General features: G+C 44.8%; 1 protein-coding gene across 1 annotated transcript in view; it reads left to right on the plus strand.

Annotated features, from left to right (window-relative positions):
• Positions 1 to 318: 318 nt before the first annotated feature.
• KDM4A (lysine demethylase 4A) overlaps positions 319 to 24,706 on the plus strand; it is a gene marked incomplete at its 5' end in the record, with an annotated part of 34,263 nt that continues 9,875 nt past the window's right edge. Inside the window, 17 exon segments of the mRNA XM_056533064.1 lie at positions 319 to 481; positions 7,412 to 7,581; positions 8,653 to 8,828; positions 9,865 to 9,979; positions 10,081 to 10,274; positions 10,352 to 10,401; positions 11,452 to 11,555; positions 11,650 to 11,787; positions 12,128 to 12,309; positions 13,647 to 13,816; positions 14,429 to 14,718; positions 16,272 to 16,392; positions 16,671 to 16,852; positions 17,473 to 17,665; positions 21,691 to 21,767; positions 22,013 to 22,068; positions 22,231 to 22,339. Of these exon segments, the coding sequence (XP_056389039.1) occupies positions 7,444 to 7,581; positions 8,653 to 8,828; positions 9,865 to 9,979; positions 10,081 to 10,274; positions 10,352 to 10,401; positions 11,452 to 11,555; positions 11,650 to 11,787; positions 12,128 to 12,309; positions 13,647 to 13,816; positions 14,429 to 14,718; positions 16,272 to 16,392; positions 16,671 to 16,852; positions 17,473 to 17,665; positions 21,691 to 21,767; positions 22,013 to 22,068; positions 22,231 to 22,339 (2,295 nt within the window).

Genomic DNA, 24,706 nt, shown 5'->3' on the forward strand with positions numbered 1-24,706 from the left:
AGCGCGAGATTGGCCTCAATAACGCTCAGGCCGCCTGTGATTGGCCGCCAGAACACTAGGCTCACCGGTGATTGGCCGCCAGAACACTAGCCTCGCCTGTGATTGGACAGGACGCGGAAGGTTTGAGCTCCGCAGCCAATCAAAGTCTCTCTCCGCTCACCAGGACGGATCATTAAGCTGTAATTCAAAGACGGCGCTCGCTGATTGGTCAGATATTCGCGCGGTCTGATTGGCCGTTGAAGCTCGCTTGATTACGGAAACAGAGCGCAGGCGCAGTAGACAGAAAGCGAAAGACGACGGAGGAAGGAGCTCCGAGTGATCCCGACGATTTTCGTGAAAGACCCTGTAAGCACAGCGGCCGCCGGCCGGAAACACCCGGGGGGGTCACAGCGGAGGCTCCGCCGAACATCGGCCCCCTCTGTCCGGGCCCCGGAGGACAAAAGATAAAGACAGTGAGTGTGGATCAGAGCGCCGCCCGCAGGTCAGTGCCCGCTCCCCCAGTCACCCCCCTGTCACCGGATCGCAGGATTCGGTATAAAAGCGTCAGGAACCCCCGAGAGAATCGTCCCGCTACCAGCCAATAGGAGAACCGTGCACGTTTCCCTGTTCTGGACTTCCGGTCCACGGCGTTTCTGAGCCAATCGGGAAGCACGGATATGTTTATACCCCGCCCACTTATGCCGTCACTTCCGGAATCTGTTGTCAATCACAGATGTACTCGACACGGGAGTGGTGGACGCAAAATCTTCATCCTTCAGGCCGAGAAAGGCATTCTGGGAGTTGTAGTGTACGATACAGGGGTCTATTGACCCGATAAATAAATGCGTTTGTATCGATAGTAATCGGCGACAATCGTATGATAACCGGAATATTACACGGGCCCGGCCGTACAGGGACAAAGCTTCTACCGATTCTTAAAGGGACAGTACACATTTATACCAGGGAAGAGAATGGGAGTTATTGTTCTATAGTGTCTGTGACCAACTGACTGCAGTGTTATTATATCCCCCGATATATTATATAACCTCCAGACATTACATCATATGTGACTGATATCATCCGCTCCTCTTATAACGCTCCAGTACTGATATAACCTCTATATATTACATCATATATGATGATATCATCCGCTCCTCTTATAACGCTCCAGTACTGATATAACCTCTATATATTACATCATATGTGACTGATATCAGCCGCTCCTCTTATAACGCTCCAGTACTGATATAATCTCTATATATTACATCATATGTGATATCAGCCGCTCCTCTTATAACGCTCCAGTACTGATATAATCTCTATATATTACATCATATGTGACTGATATCATCCTCTTATAACGCTCCAGTACTGATATAATCTCTATATATTACATCATATGTGATATCAGCCGCTCCTCTTATAACGCTCCAGTACTGATATAATCTCTATATATTACATCATATGTGATGATATCAGCCGCTCCTCTTATAACGCTCCAGTACTGATATAACCTCTATATATTACATCATATGTGATATCAGCCGCTCCTCTTATAACGCTCCAGTACTGATATAACCTCTATATATTACATCATATGTGATATCAGCCGCTCCTCTTATAACGCTCCAGTACTGATATAATCTCTATATATTACATCATATGTGATGATATCAGCCGCTCCTCTTATAACGCTCCAGTACTGATATAATCTCTATATATTACATCATATGTGATGATATCAGCCGCTCCTCTTATAACGCTCCAGTACTGATATAACCTCTATATATTACATCATATGTGATGATATCAGCCGCTCCTCTTATAACGCTCCAGTACTGATATAACCTCTATATATTACATCATATGTGACTGATATCAGCCGCTCCTCTTATAACGCTCCAGTACTGATATAACCTCTATATATTACATCATATGTGATGATATCAGCCGCTCCTCTTATAACGCTCCAGTACTGATATAATCTCTATATATTAATCATATGTGATATCAGCCGCTCCTCTTATAACGCTCCAGTACTGATATAACCTCTATATATTACATCATGTGACTGATATCAGCCGCTCCTCTTATAACGCTCCAGTACTGATATAACCTCTATATATTACATCATATGTGACTGATATCAGCCGCTCCTCTTATAACGCTCCAGTACTGATATAACCTCTATATATTACATCATATGTGATTATATCAGCTGCTCCTCTTATAACGCTCCAGTACTGATATAACCTCTATATATTACATCATATGTGATATCAGCCGCTCCTCTTATAACGCTCCAGTACTGATATAATCTCTATATATTACATCATATGTGATGATATCAGCCGCTCCTCTTATAACGCTCCAGTACTGATATAATCTCTATATATTACATCATATATGATATCAGCCGCTCCTCTTATAACGCTCCAGTACTGATATAACCTCTATATATTACATCATATGTGATATCAGCCGCTCCTCTTATAACGCTCCAGTACTGATATAACCTCTATATATTACATCATATGTGATGATATCATCCTTATAACGCTCCAGTACTGATATAATCTCTATATATTACATCATATGTGATATCAGCCGCTCCTCTTATAACGCTCCAGTACTGATATAACCTCTATATATTACATCATATGTGATGATATCATCCTTATAACGCTCCAGTACTGATATAATCTCTATATACTACATCATATGTGATATCAGCCGCTCCTCTTATAACGCTCCAGTACTGATATAATCTCTATATATTACATCATATGTGATATCAGCCGCTCCTCTTATAACGCTCCAGCACTGATATAATCTCTATCCCCTTAAGGACCAAGGACGTACCGGTACGTCCTTGGTCCTGCTCTTCTGATATAACGCGGGGTTACACAGTAACCCCGCGTCATATCATGGCGGGCCCGGCGTCATAGTGAAGCCGGGACCCGCCTCTAATAGCGCGCAGCGCCGATCGCGGCGCCGCGCGCTCAAAGCTGAGCCGCGCGGCTAAAAGTTAAAGTGAAAGTTCCCGGCTAGCTCAGTCGGGCTGTTCGGGATAGCCGTGGCTAATCGCGGCATCCCGAACAGCTGACAGGACAGCGGGAGGGCCCCTTCCTGCCTCCTCGCTGTCCGATCGCCGAATGACTGCTCAGTGCCTGAGATCCAGGCATGAGCAGTCATGCGGCAGAATCGTTGATCACTGGTTTCTTATGAGAAACCAGTGATCAACATAGAAGATCAGTGTGTGCAGTGTTATAGGTCCCTATGGGATAACAATGATCAGTGTGTGCAGTGTTATACGTCCCTATGGGATAACAATGATCAGTGTGTGCAGTGTTATACGTCCCTATGGGATAACAATGATCAGTGTGTGCAGTGTTATAGGTCCCTATGGGATAACAGTGATCAGTGTGTGCAGTGTTATACGTCCCTATGGGATAACAATGATCAGTGTGTGCAGTGTTATACGTCCCTATGGGATAACAATGATCAGTGTGTGCAGTGTTATAGGTCCCTATGGGACCTATAACACTGCAAAAAAAAAGTGAATAAAGATCATTTAACTCCTCCCCTATTAAAAGTTTGAATCACCCCCCCTTTTCCAATTAAAAAAAAAACAGTGTAAATAAAAATAAAAATAAACATATGTGGTATCACCGTGTGCGGAAATGTCCGAATTATAAAAATATATCATTAATTAAACCGCTCGGTCAATGGCGTGCGCGCAAAAAAATTCCAAAGTCCAAAATAGTGCATTTTTGGTCACTTTTTATATCATTTAAAAATGAATAAAAAGTGATCAATAAGTCCTATCAATGCAAAAATGGTACCGTTAAAAACTTCAGATCACGGCGCAAAAAATTAGCCCTCATACCGCCCCATACACGGAAAAATAAAAAAGTTATAGGGGTCAGAAGATGACAATTTTAAACGTATTAATTTTCCTGCATGTAGTTATGATTTTTTCCAGAAGTCCGACAAAATCAAACCTATATAAGTAGGGGATCATTTTAATCGTATGGATCTACAGAATACATATCAGGTGTCATTTTTACCGAAAAATGTACTACGTAGAAACGGAAGCCCCCAAAAGTTACAAAACAGCGTTTTTTTTTCAATTTTGTCGCACAATGATTTTTTTCCCCGCTTCACCATAGATTTTTGGGCAAAATGACTGACGTCATTACAAAGAAGAATTGGTGGCGCAAAAAATAAGCCATCATATGGATTTTAGGTGTAAATTTGAAAGAGTTATGATTTTTTAAAGGCAAGGAGCAAAAAACGAAAATGCAAAAACGGAAAAACCTCCGGTCCTTAAGGGGCTATATATTACATCATATGTGATGATATCAGCCGCTCCTCTTATAACGCTCCAGTACTGATATAATCTCTATATATTACATCATATGTGATATCAGACGCTCCTCTTATAACGCTCCAGTACTGATATAATCTCTATATATTACATCATATGTGACTGATATCAGCCGCTCCTCTTATAACGCTCCAGTACTGATATAACCTCTATATATTACATCATATGTGATGATATCAGCCGCTCCTCTTATAACGCTCCAGTACTGATATAATCTCTATATATTACATCATATGTGACTGATATCAGCCGCTCCTCTTATAACGCTCCAGTACTGATATATCCTCTATATATTACATCATATGTGATATCAGACGCTCCTCTTATAACGCTCCAGTACTGATATAACCTCTATATATTACATCATATGTGACTGATATCATCCGCTCCTCTTATAACGCTCCAGTACTGATATAATCTCTATATATTACATCATATATGATGATATCAGCCGCTCCTCTTATAACGCTCCAGTACTGATATAACCTCTATATATTACATCATATGTGATATCAGCCGCTCCTCTTATAACGCTCCAGTACTGATATAATCTCTATATATTACATCATATGTGATATCAGCCGCTCCTCTTATAACGCTCCAGTACTGATATAATCTCTATATATTACATCATATGTGATATCAGCCGCTCCTCTTATAACACTCCAGTACTGATATAATCTCTATATATTACATCATATGTGATGATATCAGCCACTCCTCTTATAACGCTCCAGTACTGATATAACCTCCAGACATTACATCATACAGTCATGATGTAAATGTTGTCACCCCTGAAATTTTTCAAGAAAATGAAGTATTCCTCACAGGAAAGGATTGCAGTAACACAGGTTTTGCTATACACATGTTTATTCCCTTTGTGTGTATTGGAACTAAACCCAAAAAAGGAGGAAAAAAGCAAAATGTACATAATGTCACCAAACTCCAAAAATGGTCTGGACAAAATTATTGGCCCCTTAACTTAATATTTGGTTACACACCCTTTGGAAAAAATAAGTGAAATCAGTGTCTTCCTATAAGCATCAATAAGCTTCTTACACCTCTCAGCCGGAATGTTGGACCACTCTTCCTATAACCATCAATAAGCTTCTTACACCTCTCAGCCGGAATGTTGGACGACTCTTCCTTTACAAACTGCTCCAGGTCTCTTATTGAACGGCGCCTTTTCCCAACAGTAATTATAAGATCTCTCCACAGGTGATCAATGGGATTTAGATCTGGACTCATTGCTGACACTTCAGAACTCTCCAGCGCTTTGTTGCCATCCATTTCTGGGGGCTTTTTGATGTGTGTTTGGGGTCATTGTCCTGCTGGAAGACCCAAGATCTCGGACGCAAACCCAGCTTTCTGACACTGGGCTGTACAGTGCGACCCAAAATCCATTGGTAATCCTCAGATTTCATGATGTCTTGTACACATTCAAGGCCCCCAGTGCCAGAGGCAGCAAAACAACCCCAAAACATCATTGAACCTCCACCATATTTCACTGTAGGTACTGTGCTCTTTTCTTTGTAGGCCTCATTCCGTTTTCGGTAAACAGTAGAATGATTTGCTTTACCAAAAAGCTCTATCTTGGTCTCATCTGTCCACAAGACGTTTTCCCAGAAGGATTTTGGTTACTCAAGTTCATTTTGGTAAAATGTAGTTTTTCTTTTTTCTGTCTCTGTGTCAGCAGTGGGGTCCTCCTGGGTCTCCTGCCATAGTGGGGTCCTCCTGGGTCTCCTGCCATAGTGGGGTCCTCCTGGGTCTCCTGCCATAGTGGGGTCCTCCTGGGTCTCCTGCCATAGTGGGGTCCTCCTGGGTCTCCTGCCATAGTGGGGTCCTCCTGGGTCTCCCTCCATAGTGGGGTCCTCCTGGGTCTCCCTCCATAGTGGGGTCCTCCTGGGTCTCCTGCCATAGTGGGGTCCTCCTGGGTCTCCTGCCATAGTGGGGTCCTCCTGGGTCTCCTCCATAGTGGGGTAGTTCCTGGGTCTCCTGCCATAGTGGGGTCCTCCTGGGTCTCCTCCATAGTGGGTTAGTTCCTGGGTCTCCTCCATAGTGGGGTCCTCCTGGGTCTCCTCCATAGTGGGGTAGTTCCTGGGTCTCCTCCATAGTGGGGTAGTTCCTGGGTCTCCTCCATAGTGGGGTAGTTCCTGGGTCTCCTCCATAGTGGGGTAGTTCCTGGGTCTCCTGCCATAGTGGGGTCCTCCTGGGTCTCCTGCCATAGTGGGGTCCTCCTGGGTCTCCTGCCATAGTGGGGTCCTCCTGGGTCTCCTGCCATAGCATTTCATTTAAATGTGGACAGATAGTTCACGCTGACACTGATGCTCTCTGAGCCTGCAGGACAGCTTTGGAACTTGTTTGGGGCTGCTTATCCACCATCCGGACTATCCTGCGGTGACACCTTTCATCAATTTTTCTCTTCCGTCCACACCCAGGGAGATTATCTACAGTGCCATGGGGTGTAAACTTCTTGATAATGTTGCGCACTGTGGACAAAGACAAATCTAGATCTCTGGAGATTGTTGATATTTTTCCACAATTTTGGTTCCCAAGTCCTCAGACAGTTCTCTTCTCCTCTTTCTGTTGTCCATGCTCAGTGTGACACACACAGACACACAATGCAAAGACTAAGTGAACTTCTCTCCTTTTTATTTGCTTTCAGGTGTGATTTTTATATTGCCCACACCTGTTAATTGCCCCAGGTGAGTATAAAGGAACATCACATGCTTGGGACAATCTTATTTATCCACAATTTTGAAAGGTGCCAATAATTTTGTCCAGACCATTTTTGGAGTTTGGTGACATTATGTCCAATTTTTTTTCCTCCTTTTTTGGTTTAGTTCCAATACACACAAAGGGAATAAACATGTGTATAGCAAAACATGTGTTACTGCAATCCTCTTCTGTGAGAAATACTTCATTTTCTAGAAACATTTAAGGGGGGACAACATTTACGGCCATGACTATGTGACTGATATCAGATGCTCCTCTTTATAATGCTCCAGAACTAATCTACTAATGCTTGTGTTTGCTCCTCAGCCCTAGGAAGCTCCTGGGAACAATTCTTCAGGATGGCGGGAGAAAACGAGAACCCAAACCCCAGCTCCAGGATCATGACCTTCTATCCGACAATGGAGGAGTTCCGTGACTTTAAGCGGTACATAGCGTACATTGAATCCCAAGGAGCCCACCGTGCCGGCCTGGCCAAGGTAATTGCCTGATGGATTGTTTCCTGCTCTGACCTCTTGAGGACCATGTAGTTTACACTGCAGCTCACTCTTGGCTGATGTGTACAAGTATGGAGGAGGGACAGAGCAGTACCCTGTATTGCTGGGCGATAAACCGGTTCATACCGAATACCATTTTTTAAAAATTCTGTACGATATGAATTTTTCCTATACCGCAATACCGGTCGCCCCCCCCCCCTTCGAATGGATGAATTATCAGCCGCAGCGCTGCTAATCATATGTGACCCGTGGGCGCTGCTCCCCCCCCCCGCCCCCCCGTCCTCCTGTGAGCCGCCGGCGCTTTAAATGAATGAGTTACGTGTTGCGGTGCTGGAAATGATTAATAAAGGACATCAGTGCTGATTAATTTTACATGTTTCTGTGCCCGGGCTGCAAAAATAAACATAAACTTTGACTCCCCTTCCTATGTTCCCCATTGCTCCAGTATCAGCCTCACCATCAGTGTATCACCGGCCACAGCGATGTCCCGCCTCGGCCAGAGATAGGCTGACGGTGAGGCCGATACTGGAGCAACGGGGAACGTAGGGGAGTCAAAGTTTATGTTGTTTATTTTTGCAGCCCGGGCACAGGAACATGTAAAATTAATCAGCACTGATGTCCTTCATTAATCATTTCCAGCGCCGCGGCACGCAACTCATTTAAAGCGCCGACAGCTCACAGGTAGACAGGGGGGGGGAGCAGAGCCCGCAGGTCAAATATGATTAGTTCCCTGATGTGGGGAACAGCGCTGCGGCTGATAAATAATGGGGGGGGGGGATAGAGAAGCAGAGCAGCGCCTGCGGGTCACTTATGACTAGTTCCCCAGCATGGTGGGGGGGGTGATAACCGTTAAATACCGTGATATGCATTTTTGATCATACCGCCCAGCACTAGTACCCTGTATCTCAGATGACATGAGGGTCACACGTCAGACTAATGCCGACACCTGGAGTCTCTGGTCACACGTGTCCTTGTGTAGACGAGCTGCAGTGTAAAGCGTGGTCTGTCCTGTAAACCAGAGCAGCGTTCTTACAGCTATCAATTCTATTTTAGGTGGTTCCTCCTAAGGAGTGGAAGCCTCGGCTCTGCTACGATGACCTCGATGACCTGGTGATCCCAGCTCCCATCCAGCAAGTGGTCACCGGACAGTCAGGACTCTTCACACAATACAACATACAGAAGAAGCCGATGACTGTGAAAGACTTCAGGAGGATCGCAAACAGTGACAAGTAAGTGATAGAGGACGAGTCCTGGAGATTTCACTCACTATTCTGCTGGTGAGGTCACTGTGTACATACATTACATTACTTATCCTGTACTGATCCTGAGTTATATCCTGTATTATACTCCAGAGCTGCACTCACTATTCTGCTGGTGAGGTCACTGTGTACATACATTACATTACTTATCCTGTACTGATCCTGAGTTATATCCTGTATTATACCCCAGAGCTGTACTCACTATTCTGCTGGTGAGGTCACTGTGTACATACATTACATTACTTATCCTGTACTGATCCTGAGTTATATCCTGTATTATACTCCAGAGCTGCACTCACTATTCTGCTGGTGAGGTCACTGTGTACATACATTACATTACTTATCCTGTACTGATCCTGAGTTATATCCTGTATTATACTCCAGAGCTGTACTCACTATTCTGCTGGTGAGGTCACTGTGTACATACATTACATTACTTATCCTGTACTGATCCTGAGTTATATCCTGTATTATACCCCAGAGCTGTACTCACTATTCTGCTGGTGAGGTCACTGTGTACATACATTACATTACTTATCCTGTACTGATCTTGAGTTATATCCTGTATTATACTCCAGAGCTGTACTCACTATTCTGCTGGTGAGGTCACTGTGTACATACATTACATTACTTATCCTGTACTGATCTTGAGTTATATCCTGTATTATACTCCAGAGCTGTACTCACTATTCTGCTGGTGAGGTCACTGTGTACATACATTACATTACTTATCCTGTACTGATCCTGAGTTATATCCTGTATTATACTCCAGAGCTGTACTCACTATTCTGCTGGTGAGGTCACTGTGTACATACATTACATTACTTATCCTGTACTGATCCTGAGTTATATACTGTATTATACTCCAGAGCTGTACTCACTATTCTGCTGGTGAGATCACTGTGTACATACACATTACTGATCCTGAGTTATATCCTGTATTCTCCTCCGGAGCGGCACTCACTGTATATTTCGGATTGTTATGGTTCTGTGTGTTTGTCTCCAGGTTCTGCACTCCCCGTTACGCTGACTTTGAGGATCTAGAGAGGAAATATTGGAAGAACTTGACCTTTAATGCTCCTATTTATGGGGCGGATGTGAACGGGTCTCTGTATGACAAGGTACGGATCTATATCGGGGGTCACTGCGGTGGCTTCATATATTATGGGGGTGAATGTTGTGCATGGCCTTGTACTCCTAACATTTTATTCTGTGCTCCCAGAATGTGGAGGAATGGAACATCGGGCACCTGAACACCATCCTGGACGTGGTGGAGCGGGAGAGCGGCATCACCATAGAAGGCGTCAACACTCCCTATCTGTATTTCGGAATGTGGAAAACCTCATTTGCCTGGCACACGGAGGACATGGACCTGTACAGCATCAATTACCTGCACTTCGGGGAGCCCAAGTCCTGGTGAGTCCTCGGACCCCCTTGTGTGTGGCCCCGCCGTCCTACTGTCTGGATATTCACGTATTGGTTTCTCTTTCCAGGTACTCCATCCCACCAGAACACGGCAAACGGCTGGAGCGGCTCGCCAAAGGTGAGTGGAGTATAGTCTTAGTGTCCCGCCTGTAATATGTTATAACGGGTATATAGGCATAGTAACTCCCCACGCCAGGTGTCATGGGGGTCCAGGCAGAGGGTATTGTGTAGGGGGTCCAGGCAGAGGGTATTTTGGGGGCCTCCCGGCAGAGCATATTGTGTAGGGGGTCCAGGTACAAGGTATTTTGGGGGCCTCCCGGCAGAGCATATTGTGTAGGGGGTCCAGGTACAAGGTATTTTGGGGGCCTCCCGGCAGAGCATATTGTGTAGGGGGTCCAGGTACAAGGTATTTTGGGGGCCTCCCAGCAGAGGGTATTGTATGGGGAGGTCCAGGGTAATTTGGGGGGGAATGCGGGCAGAGGGTACTGTGTAGGGGTTCCAGGTACAAGGTATTTTGGGGGCTCCAGGCAGAGCATATTGTGTAGGGGGGGGGTCCAGACAGAGCATATTATGTAGGGGTGGGGGAGTCCAGGTACGAGGTACTTTGGGGGCCTCCTGGCAGAGCATATTGTGTGTGTGTGTGGTGGTGGGGGGGGGGGGGGTACAGGTACAAGGTACTTTGGGGGGGCTCCAGGCAGAGCATAGTGTGTAGGGGGGTCCAGGCAGAGCATAGTGTGTAGGGGGGTCCAGGCAGAGCATAGTGTGTAGGGGGGTCCAGGTACAAGGTATTTTGGGGGGCTCTAGGCAGAGCATAGTGTGTAGGGGGGTCCAGGCAGAGCATATTGTGTAGGGGTGGGGAGTCCAGGTACGAGGTATTTTGGGGGCCTCCTGGCAGAGCATATTGTGTGTGGTGGGGGGGGGGGTACAGGTACAAGGTACTTTGGGGGGGCTCCAGGCAGAGCATAGTGTGTAGGGGGCTCTAGGCAGAGCATAGTGTGTAGGGGGGTCCAGGCAGAGCATATTGTGTAGGGGTGGGGAGTCCAGGTACGAGGTATTTTGGGGGCCTCCAGGCAGATGGTACTGTGTGGGTACCATGTTATGGGGGTCCTTCATGGACTGTGCGTCTGCTCAGTATTTCATGGCATTCTCCCTCGTTTCTCCGATGCAGGATTCTTCCCTGGCAGCGCCCAGAGCTGTGAGGCTTTCCTCCGCCACAAGATGACCGTCATCTCTCCCTTCATCCTCAAGAAGTACGGCATCCCCTTCGATAAGGTGAGCGGAGGCTGTCATGGGATATCGGGGAGGAGACGCTCTTAGCATGCGTTTTCATATATCCCCCTAATCTTTTCTGTGTCTGTTCCTTCAGATCACCCAGGAAGCCGGAGAGTTCATGATCACGTTCCCCTACGGCTACCATGCTGGGTTCAACCACGGATTCAACTGCGCAGAGTCCACCAATTTTGCCACTTTAAGATGGATAGAGTACGGGAAGCAGGCTGTTCTGGTAGGTGAAACTGTAGATCTTACTGTATCGCCACTTCTGTCCCAGCACCGAGGGGCAGCAATATGGCCGCCACACAAATCTCTCATATGGGTTGGGGTCACACACTGTCCTCTTCTCTCCTCTGCACATCCATATACCTGGTGGGACAACCAATATGTTGGTATTTTCCAACTAGTCTGCCTCCAGCTGTTGCAAAACTACAATTCCCAGCATGCCCGTACAGCCGTCGGCTGTCCGGGCATGCTGGAAGTTGTAGTTTAGCAACAGCTGGAGGCCCCCTGGTTGGAAACCCTTCTAATGTATCCTGTATAGACGCTCACTCTCTGCCTCCCGTTCGCAGTGCTCCTGCAGGAAGGACATGGTTAAGATCTCCATGGACGTCTTCGTGCACAAGTTCCAGCCCGAGCGATATAAACTCTGGAAGGCGGGGAAGGATAACGCCGCAATCGACCACACAATGCCCACGCCAGAAGCAGCCGAATTTGTCGACTATCAACAAGCTGATCCAGATCAAAAGAAAAGGTGAGAACTCTGCTCCAAAGCAATGGACGTAGTGACCTACAAGGTCCCATCTGATATGGTAGAACATCTGGTATCTTTCGCTTAGGTGAACAAAATTTAGCGCTTTTAAAAGTAATAAGAAAAAATAAATAATAATAATTAGTTGACATGCCAAGAATTTTGATTGCTCGCACTTTGGGTGTTGGGCCGATATGTTTATGGCGATAAACATCACTTGAAAGTGTCACAAAAATAAATTAAGTAAATATAAATATTTTAATATATTATAAAGCAAGGTTATTTAAAAAAAAAAAAAATATATATATATATTTATTTATTTATTTTTTTGTGACACTTTATGGTGGAAAAAAATCACTTTAACCCTTAATATTACGTCTATAGGTCATGCAGTCAATGTGGTGTTTGTTGGGGGTTCAGTCCCAGAGAGAGCAGACTTGTAATACCATACACAACCTAAGGACAGGTGTGGCGCTGTTTTTGGGAAAGAACTGTCTTTTTCTATTCCTGGATAACCCCTTTAAAATGAGGGGCCTGAGGATGCTGCGCAAGCACAGTAAAACGTTGCATCTTGGTCAATAAAATCCTCTTTTATCCTCCGTATCTTGTCCTGGTCGGTCAGCGTAGTTTGAGCCGGTTCCCTCCTCGAAGCCATCCCTGTCCATTGTATAACCCCTTTAAATGGGCACTTTCATGAAAACGAATTTTTTGCTATTGCAGTCCTTATGGTAAATAAAAAAGGTTTCTAATGTACTTTGTTTAAAAAAAAAAGCTGCCACTAGGTGTCTCCCTACTTGTCCAGAGCGCATTTCCTCCCCATCTCTCGCACAGACTTTGGACTCCTGCTGGCCTGGCAGAAGTGCAAACACAGGAAATGCTGAGGGGTGTGTGTGCAGCCTTAGCCAATCATAGCTCATCTCACACTGGACTGCTCTGGGTTGTGTGTAGCAGAGTGAGGGAGGAAGTTCTCCCCTGTATGGCTTCAGATGATGTCACGCCTGCTGGGGAACGCCCCTTCCCAGTCTGTGAATCTGACTGAGCAGAAAATACAGAACAATATCAAGGTAGAAAACTAAAAAATAAGAAAAATAAAGGCCGAGGGGGGTTTATCATGATGGGGGCCGTGACCTGGGGGGATTATAACATTTAACAAGATTTAAAGACTATTGTATGGGGGATATCTGGCGTTCAATCACAAGATGGCAGATGTGAACTAATAAGCGCCGCTTGTCGTGATCACTGATCGGTCTCCCCCGTCTGCTTTTCCTTGTTGCTCCGCAGCAAATATCATGGCTTATGTGGATTTTGTATATTACTTACCGCCCCTTCATTCATTCCAGCGTCACCAAACAGCGCATAGGAACCAAGCGTCACAGAGTGTGTCTGGAGGTCCCGAAGGAGCTGAGCCAGAGCGGAGAATTTAAGGAAGAACTCTGCCCCGAGCCGTGTGAGACCCCCTGTGTACAAGACCCCAAAGAGGAAGACTGCCCGGAAGAAGACACTGAAGCAGGTAGTGCCCTGAGTGCTGTATAAAAGATAAATAAATAAAAACTTGTGATAAAATGATAATAGAACAATCGTGTGGAAGAATTATCTCGGATAAAACAGTTAAATGTTTTTTGTTTATTTTTTTAATTGTATCTATATTTGTAATTATCTACTTATTACTGACCTAGTTAGGCAACCTGTTAAATAGACGATCAAATCAAACGGGTGCAGAATAAGACAGTAAACAGCCCATGTGTCCATGGACCATTGTTTCCCAAACAGGGTGCCTCCAGCTGTTGCAAAACTACAACTCCCAACATGCCCGGACAGCCGTTGGCTGTCCGGGCATGCTGGGAGTTGTAGTTTTGCAACAGCTGAAGGCACACTGGTTGGGGAACATAGACTGTCATGCCTGTCTGCTGGGGGGGTGGCTCTTTATGCCCAGCAGATTTCCTATGATAGATTTTTAGTTGCACCATTTATGTTTTCTGGCTTCCTTCTTTACGGACCCACCTCACCCCCTAAGTGCCGTTTTGGGTGACTGTCTCCCTGAGGTTTCACTGTATATCCTTTTTCTGGTTACTCCCACTTGTCGCCCATTAAACCTGGATGTCCGCGCGTCTTCTCGTTCCAGGATCGTCTGGGCAGCAGTTTGAAACCTTGAAGAATGTTGAAGATTACACCACCTCAGGAACAACCACTCCCATCTCCAACCCCGGCAGCCCGTCCACCAGCGCCGAGAGCTCCTCCTTGTTCTCATCCCAAGACAGTTCAGGTGCATCGGATACCGACTCGGAGGGGCCGCACGGATCCTCCCCCAAGAAATCCCGCAGCATCCACAGCTATGCCAAAGAGGAGAACAAACCCGCCGTGTGGAAGAAGACCAGCGCTATGGGCAGCTTTACAGAGCAGGAGCTGGAGGAGGTAAGTGACCGGCAGGAGGGTGGGTGAGGATCTCATTCTATAGAGATTATATGTGTACAGGGCATCAGGGACGAAGATTATTATGTAATATATATTGATACAAGGATTATTATTATGTAATATATATTGATACAAGAATTATTATGTAATATATATTGATACAGACATACACTGATTATTAGTGTAGTAGATATTGATACAATGTCTAATATATTTTGATAAAATAATACAAAGGTTATTATGTAATATATATTAGTACAGTAATACAAGGATTATTAGGCCGGGTTCACACCATGTTTTTGTAATACAGTTCCCGTATACGTTTTCAATGTGAAAACCGTATGCATTGACTCCCCATTAAAAAAACGTATGCCAAACCATGCATCGGGTTTAGTCCGTTTTGCATCCTGTACGGTTTTGTCAGGTTGTTTTTTTTTATTTTTTTTCCCGTTCCCAAAACCGTAGTCTACCACGGTTTTTGGTCCGGGTGAAAAACTGTATTAAACCGTATACATTAATTTTTTTTAACATGGGAACCGTACAGAACTGTGTGTGCGTACGGTTCCATCCGGTTTTCACCATACGTTTTTTTTACTTTGCACAGTGTTTTTTTCTTGGAATTTAAATCAAACAAGTGAAACTTTATTCAAAATCAAGTGAAAAGTTAAAAATGTATACGTTTTTTTTCTTTAAAAAACAGATGCAACAGGATATCATTTTTTCAAACCGTATATGGATTTTAACTGTATACGGGTTGAAATTTGTCCACACGTTTTTATACAGTTTAGTCCGTTTTTTGTTAAAAAACCTGATACGTGACCTGTATTGCAAAAACGTGGTGTGAACGCAGCCTAATTAAATATATATTGATACAATAATGCAAGGATTATAATTTAATATATTGATACAATAATACAAAGGTTATTATTGTGTAATATATATTGATACAGTCATAAAAGGATTATTATTGTGTAGTAGATATTGATACAATAATGTCTAATATTTATATATTACAATAATGCAAGGATTATAATTGAATATATTGATACAATAATACAGGGAATATTATTGTATAAAATATATTGATACAAGGATTATAATTGAATTATATATTATATATCTATATCTATCTATATCTCTATCATTCAATTATAAACCTTGTAACAATATATATTTTATACAATAATATTCCCTGTATTATTGTATCAATATATTCAATTATAATCCTTGCATTATTGTATCATATTTTATATATATATATATATATATATATATATATATATATTAATATGATACAATAATGCAAGGATTATAATTGAATATATTGATACAATAATAAAAGGATTATTATTGCAGAATATATATTGATAAAATACAAAGATTTATTGTATAATTGATATGATAATACAAATAATATTGTGTGTGTGTGTGTGTATATATAATATATATTGATGCAAAGATAATTTTTAAAGAATACATAAACAGTACTGGGCCACTGCCCGCAGGACGCACCCTCCGAGTCTTGTCTGATCTATGTGTTATTTATCATGCAGGTTGCAGGGAAGCACATGGACGCCCTCCAGGAGAACTTCAACGCCAAGAGCCGCCGGCAGCCTCTTTCCAAGCTCCCCCGTTACCACCCGTTGGTGATGAAGGACAGCGGCAGTGAAGACGGTAAGTGTGTCCCGTTGCCTCTGTGCATCAAGATCTTTTTCCATACAGCAGTGTTTCCCAACTAGTGTACTCCCAGCTGTTGCAAAACTACAACTCCCAGCATGCCCAGACAGCCTTCGGCTGTCTGGACATGCTGGGAGTTGTAGTTTTGCAACAGCGGGATGCACACTGATTGAAATATACCGCCATAGAGAATCAAGATTTGTGTGAAATGCATTGTCTGCTTTCCTTTCTCCCACCTTGTATAACATTTGGGTCGTTCTCTTTGTGATCTGTAGATCAGCCGGATCAGGGACTTGTGGATGAAGAGTTCGAGGAGACTGAGACATGGGCCAAACCCCTCACCCAGCTGTGGACCAACAAACCATTAAATTTCCAGGTGGTGCGAGAATACAATCTGGCCATGTCTCGGGTGCCGCCGCACTGCTCCATCTGCCTGCTCTTCAGGACTTACTACCAGGTGGGAAATAGGCGAGAACAAAGCGACGACGCTGTTAGAAAGGATTTACCAGTATAAATTATTTTCTACATTCAGAATTTGTGTGTGTGTGTGTGTGTATATATATATATATATATATATATATATATATATATATATATATATATATATATATATATATATATATATATATATATATATATATATATATATATATATATATATAAATATATAAATATATAAATATATATATATATATATATATATATATATATATATATATATATATATATATATATATTATAATATATAATTTAATATATGTGTGTGTACATACACACACACACACACATGTTTCAGTCCCGTGGAAAAGTAGTTTATAAAATTTCTGTAATGTACATACAGGGGTGACAAAATTTTATAAGACAAACTACTTGTCCACGGGACTGAAAAGGAGCAAAATCTACTTGTCCCTCATGACGATCCACTTGTCGGGACCAATTTTCATGTTACTCACTCGTTTTTCCTCCTCGCCCTATAACAAACATAACTTCTATGTCGTCTATATTACCCACAACCCTCTGGGGTAAGAATAAAACCTGTCACGTACTCGGCATTAATGTGTCACCTTTATTCTCCAGGCTGATTGTGCGGAACAGAACAAAACTGAGACTCCCATCGGATTCCGCCTGAAGACCAAACCACTGATCCCGGAGATGTGTTTCACAACCACCGGCAGCAACTCCGAGCTCAACCTGTCCGCCCCGTTCCTGGAGGAGGACGGCACCAGCCTGCTGATAACCTGCAGGAACTGCAACGTGTGTGTGCATGCCAGTGAGTGTCCGTCCGCCTGTCACCTGATCAATAACACGACTGATCAATAAAATAACATGACTACACTGCTCAAAATACTAAAGGGAACACCAAGATAACACATCGTAGATCTGAGTGAACTAATCGTATGAAATACTTTCGTCTTTACATAGTTGAATTCGCTGACAACAAAATCACACAAAAATTATCAATGGAAGTCATCAACCCATGGAGGTCTGGATATGGAGTCACCCTCAAAATCACAGTGGAAAACCGCACTACAGGCTGATCCAACTTTATGTAATGTCCTTTAATACAAGTCCCAATGAGGCTCAGTAGTGTGTGTGGCCTCCACGTGTCCGTATGACCTCCCTACAACGCAGGGGCATGCTCCTGATGAGGTGGAGGATGGTCTCCTGAGGGATGTCCTCCCAGACCTGGACTAAAGCATCCGCCAACTCCTGGACAGTCTGTGGTGGATGGAGCGAGACGTTCCAGATGTGCTCAATCGGATTCAGGGGAACGGGCGGCCAGTCCATAGCATCAATGCCTTCCTCTTGTAGGAACTGCTGACACACTCCAGCCACATGAGGTCTAGCATTGTCTTGTATTAGGGGGAACCCAGGGCCAACCGCACCAGCATATGGTCTCTCAAAGGGTCTGAGGATCTCATCTCCGTACCTAATGGCAGTCAGGCTACCTCTGGCAAGCACATGGAGGGCTGTGCGGCCCCCCCAAAGAAATGCCACCCACACCATTACTGACTGCCAAACCGGGTTCATGCTGGAGGATGTTGCAGGCAGCAGAACGTTCTCCACGGCGTCTCCAGACTCTGTCACGTGCTCAGTGTGAACCTGCTTTCATCTGTGAAGAGCACAGGGCACCAGTGGGGAATTTGCCAATCTTGGTGTTCTCTGGCAAATGGCAAACGTCCTGCACGGTGTTTGGCTGTAAGCACAACCCCCACCTGTGGACGTCGGGCCCCCATACCACCCTCATGGAGTGTATCTGACAGTTTGAGTGGACACATGCACATTTGTAGCCTGCTGGAGGTCATTTTGCTGGGCTTTGGCAGTGCTCCTCCTTGCACAAAGGCGGAGGTAGTGGTCCTGCTGCTGGGTTGTTGACCTCCTCCACGTCTCCTGATGTACTGACCTGTCTCCTGGTAACGCCTCCATGCTCTGGACACTACGCTGACAGAAACAGCAAACCTTCTTGCCACAGCTCGCATTGATGTGCCATCCTGGATGAGCTGCACTACCTGAGCCACTTGTGTGGGTTGTAGACTCAGTCTCATGCTACCACTAGAGTGAAAGCACCGCCAGCATTCAAAAGTGACCAAAACATCAGCCAGGAAGCATAGGAACTGAGAAGTGGCCTGTGGTCACCACCTGTAGAACCACTCCTTTATTGGGGGTGTCTTGCTAATTGCCTATAATTTCCACCTGTTGTCTGTTCCATGTGAAATTGATTGTCAATCAGTGTTCTTCCTGAGTGGACAGTGGGATCTCACACAAGTGTCAGTGACTTGGAGTTACATTGTGGTGTTTACGTGTTCCCTTTATATTTTGAGCAGTGTAGTGACATCCATAGATCCCTGTGACAATCTGTATACCCCTTCTCTTCTTGCTCCTTATCATCGGGGATTACCTGTTACCTGCTGACAATTCGCTTCCATTATGTGAACCGAGGTTTCTCTGGGTCCAAAGATTCACATCTGTTTAGGTTAAAAACTTGTACAATAAGTGAAGCTTCTCCCAATGAACAACAATGATGCATTTGCGAAGAAACGAATTTAGATACCCGGTGTGTGCGATTAAATAAATGGCGTCTGCGTCATGGACGGTTTACTGGGAGAAGCTCCACCCAGAGATGTATGTGTTTGTTTGTTTTTATATATTTATTTTATTTTGTGTGGTTTTATTCATATTTTTTGTATAGTTTCAACCTACACTGTAATGCATAATCACCGACCTGTTGATTTAGGCTTTGGGGTGGATCGGGAGACGGCCAGCCTATAGGCTCATACCGGTGTTGCCCCCTCAGTGCTATTTGCACCCTTAGGTGCACTTCAATTGCCTAGTGGACATGGTCTACTCTAGACTGGCACTCCTTTTTGTTGGGTTTCTTTATAGTGAAAAGGGTTGTCTGCCTTGGACACTGCACCTTTTGGGTGGGGGGGGGTTAATTTGAGGCATCCCTCTATTTGGGGGGGGGGGGGGTCATTTGAGGCACCCTCTATTTGCTTTCCTAAATAACCTTCCTCCATATACAGTCATGGCTGTAAATGTTGGCAATGTTGTGGAAAAATTTCAACAATCTCAAGGTTACAAGTCCATCTCCAGAGATCTAGATTTGCCTTTGTCCACAGTGCGCAACATTATCAAGAAGTTTACAACCCATGGCACTGTAGCTAATCTCCCTGGGTGTGGACGGAAGAGAAACATTGATGAAAGGTGACGAGGCAGGATAGTCCGGACTGTGGATAAGCAGCCTCAAACAAGTTCCAAAGATAGTTTGCGCTGACACTGATGCTCCTGAGCCTGCAGGACAGCTTGGATATCTGTAAACATTTAAATGAAATGAAATACTATGGAGGAGACCCAGGAGGACCCCGCTATGGAGGAGACCCAGGAGGACCCCGCTATGGAGGAGACCCAGGAGGACCCAACTATGGAGGAGACCCAGGAGGACCCAACTATGGAGGAGACCCAGGAGGACCCCACTATGGAGGAGACCCAGGAGGACCCCACTATGGCAGGAGACGCAGGAGGACCCCACTATGGCAGGAGACGCAGGAGGACCCCACTATGGCAGGAGACCCAGGAGGACCCCACTATGGCAGGAGACCCAGGAGGACCCCACTATGGCAGGAGACCCAGGAGGACCCCACTATGGCAGGAGACCCAGGAGGACCCCACTATGGCAGGAGACCCAGGAGGACCCCACTATGGCAGGAGACCCAGGAGGACCCCACTATGGCAGGAGACTCAGGAGGACCCCACTGCTGACACAGAGACATTAAAAAGAGAGACTACATTTTACCAAAATGAACTTGAGTAACCAAAATCCTTCTGGGAAAACGTTTTGTGGACAGATGAGACCAAGATAGATCTTTTTGGTAAAGCAAATCATTCTACTGTTCACTGAAAACGGAATGAGGCCTACAAAGAAAAGAGCACAGAACCTACAGTGACATATGGGGGAGGTCAGTGATGTTTTGGGTGTTTTGCTGCCTCTGGCACTGGGGGCCTTGAATGTGTACAAGACATCATGAAATCTGAGGATTACCAATGGATTTTGGGTCGCACTGTACAGCCCAGTGTCAGAAAGCTGGGTTTGTGTCCGAGATCTTGGGTCTTCCAGCAGGACAATGACCCCAAACATACATCAAAAATCCCCAGAAATGGATGACAACAAAGCGCTGGAGAGTTCTGAAGTGTCAGCAATGAGTCCAGATCTAAATCCCATTGATCACCTGTGGAGAGATCTTATAATTACTGTTGGGAAAAGGCGCCGTCCAATAAGAGACCGGGAGCAGTTTGTAAAGGAAGAGTGGTCCAACATTCCGACTGAGAGGTGTAAGAAGCTTATTGATGGTTATAGGAAGAGTGGTCCAACATTCCGGCTGAGAGGTGTAAGAAGCTTATTGATGGTTATAGGAAGACACTGATTTCAGTTATTTTTTCCAAAGGGTGCGCAACCAAATATTAAATCACGGTTGCCAATAATTGTGTCCAGCCCATTTTTGGAGTTTGGTGACATTATGTCCAATTTGCTTTTTTTCCTCCCTTTTTTTGGTTTAGTTCCAATACACACAAAGGGAATAAACATGCGTATAGCAAAACCTGTGTTACTGCAATCCTTTCCTGTGAGAAATGCTTCATTTTATAGAAACATTTCAGGGGGGACAACATTTACGGCCATGATTGTAGAGGGTCCGTCTTATTGCAGACCGCTTGTAGTTTGGGACATGTTCCCCAGGTATTGGTAATGTGATGAGTGTAACGTCTGCATTATTTGGGTGTCTTATTTATTTATTCCAGGTTGCTATGGCGTGCCCAAAGATAAAGCAGTAGAAGGCTGGAACTGCTCCAGGTGTGAGGAGAACGCAATGTCCGAGGTGAGGCGACCGCTCCGCTCTGTCAGTCTTTGTCTTTTTAATTGGAGCTTTTGCTGATATTCCCTATTGCATTGGTGTCTAGACTGTGGACCTCCAGCTGTTGCAAAACTACAACTCCCAGCATGCCCAGACAGCCTTCGGCTGTCTGGGCATGCTGGGAGTTGTAGTTTTGCAACAGCTGGAGGTTCACAGTTTAAAGTCCACTGCCCTATTGTATTCTCTTACTCTATATCCGGTCTTTTCAGGATTGCTGCCTCTGTTCTCTACGTGGAGGAGCCCTACAGAAGGCCAATGATAACCGGTAGGTACTTGGGAGTTTGGTGCTACGTGGGTCACCTGGGCATTTGCTGCAGAGCTGTGTGTGATTCTTCATGGCCGGTTGTTGCTTTGCTGCTGTCTTTAGAGATTTCTATAATTATTTATGCACTAATGATCTTATTATCATGGTCCTGTCTATCACTAGGTGGGTGCATGTCATGTGCGCTGTGGCCGTGGCCGAAGCCAAATTTGTGAACATAGCAGAGAGGCGTCCTGTGGACATCAGCAAAATCCCCTTAATGAGATTCAGACTGGTATGTTTCCATGGCAGTGGATATTTATTAATAAATATAGATAATTATATAAAATATAGTAAATTTGAGTAGCCGTATTCGTCCAGTGATACAGATGCAAATCAAAAAATGAAGCAGTATCTTGTAGTACCTTTTTTATTGGCCTCTACAAAATTCTGTTAGTCCAATTAAAAAGGTATTACAAGATACTGCTTCATTTATTGATTTGCATATATATATATATTTATTATGATCGTTATCATAAAAAAAAAATATATATATATATATAATATAATATATTATATATATATATATATATAATATATTATATATATATAATATATTATATATATATATATATATATATATATATATAATATATAATATAATAAATATATATATATATATATATATATATATATTTGTGGTCATGGCTCGAAAGGGCCGAACGAGCAAGTATACGAAAAAGGAGAACAAGAGTACTTACCGTCCTGAGCCTTGGAACCCCGGTAGACCTAGTACAGAATTAAGAAATACAAAACAGCGGATGAGGTGTGCCCAATAACCGCGACCGAGGGCACGCCTATAGAGGGCATGCCCTATGTATGGATTATGATAGAAAAAGGGAGGGTTGGGTGGGTGACGCCCACGAGTCATACGCCCCTACCTGAGGGAGAGGGGAGTTTATATACCCCACGCCACTCCCACAAATGCAGCCAATTAGGCTTTTTACTTGTGGTCATGGCTCGAAAGGCCGAACGAGCAAGTATACGAAAAAGGAGAACAAGAGTACTTACCGTCCTGAGCCTTGGAACCCCGGTAGACCTAGTACAGAATTAAGAAATACAAAACAGCGGATGAGGTGTGCCCAATAACCGCGACCGAGGGCACGCCTATAGAGGGCAAAGAGTCAAGAGTAGGGTGTAACTCTATTTTATTTGTATCACAACGCCAACACTTTAAACACATTAGCCATTTCGGTAGAGGGATCCGGAATGTACCGGTCAAAACAGCTGGAGTTCCAGCGGCCTAGCTTCTTAATGATGTGGGCTGGGACATCATGTTTGGAGGCTGCGGAGGCCGCTCCGATCCTGAACGAGTGTCCTGAGATGACAGCGGGATCATGACCTAGCATGGTGACTAGGGAGCGGACGTATCTGGTAAACTGGGAGGAAGACAGAGCATGCCCAGCCACCGGGAGGAGCGGACTGTCCGCTGCTTGCCCGGACAGCATTGAGAGGAGGTCGGTGAGAGACGAGACTGGGCACCACTGATGTGAGGTGGGGAAATATCTGATGGATGCTCCCCATCTGCAGGTTTTGGTGGACGGAAGGGTGAAAGTGAAACCTAGCCTGTTAGATGATAGCTGGCTCAGGGTCGGCCCGGGTGCTCGGCAGCCAGTGCGCGTGAACTCCCCCGGTCTAAGGAAGCCGTAAAAAGCAAGGTGTATGGCAGCTTTGATGACCGTGCTGAGGTGAAAACCAAAAGGGTGCGTGTCCAGTAAGGAAGACATGGCCCGGAAAAGATCCCCCGTGACCGGTGCGCGAGAAAGAGATTTGGGGTGCGACAAGACTGAAATGCCCTTGAGTGCTGCTTTGATCGGATGAGCAGAGAGTAGAGAAGAGGCGTGAGGGTGCGAGAGTGACCTGTGGTGTTGAAGACCTGTTAAGTGAAGTTTGATGGTGTTCTGGGATAAGTGTAAAGAAGAATGGCAAAAACCAACAAAAGCTAGGGCAGAGTGTAAAGTGATTGTGGGGGAAAGCCCTAAACCCTGCATGAAGGAGGAGAAAACCGCCAAAGCGGTATCATAAGCCCGGATCGTGCTGGGAGCTAAAGACTTCTTGATTAGAGTGTTGGCAATGGAGACGTATCTGGCTAGTCCGTTAGCAGTTGTTGGAACGGAGGCACCGGGACTCCGACCCGGTCTGCGTCTGGTTGTACCTGAAAAAACACACCGAATTTAGCCCGAGAGAGTGCATCAGCCGCCAAGTTCTTCCTACCTTCTATGTGCTCGATCAAAAAATGGAAATTGTGCTGGAGAGACAACAGAATGAACCTCCTGACAAAGCGCATTATGTGGGGGGACCTAGAGCGTCCTCTGTTGAGAATGTCGACTGTAGCGGAATTATCGCACAGAAATCGAACTGTGGAGTTAGCCCAGGAGTTTCCCCAGACAGCAGCGGCGGCTACGATGGGAAATGTTTCAAACAGGGCTGAAGTTACTGTGAAGTCGGGAATGTTGCGGATCTCAGCTGGCCAGGGGCCGGCTAACCATTTGTTCCCGAAAATGGCTGCGAAGCCAACCGATGAGGCATCGGACACTATCGTCGGGGACCCGTCTGATAAAGGGGGAACGAAAAAAGAGACACCGTTCCAGCTCTCCAAGAA

Source organism: Hyla sarda, chromosome 7 (assembly GCF_029499605.1).
Source record: "Hyla sarda isolate aHylSar1 chromosome 7, aHylSar1.hap1, whole genome shotgun sequence".
Classification (NCBI taxonomy): domain Eukaryota; kingdom Metazoa; phylum Chordata; class Amphibia; order Anura; family Hylidae; genus Hyla; species Hyla sarda.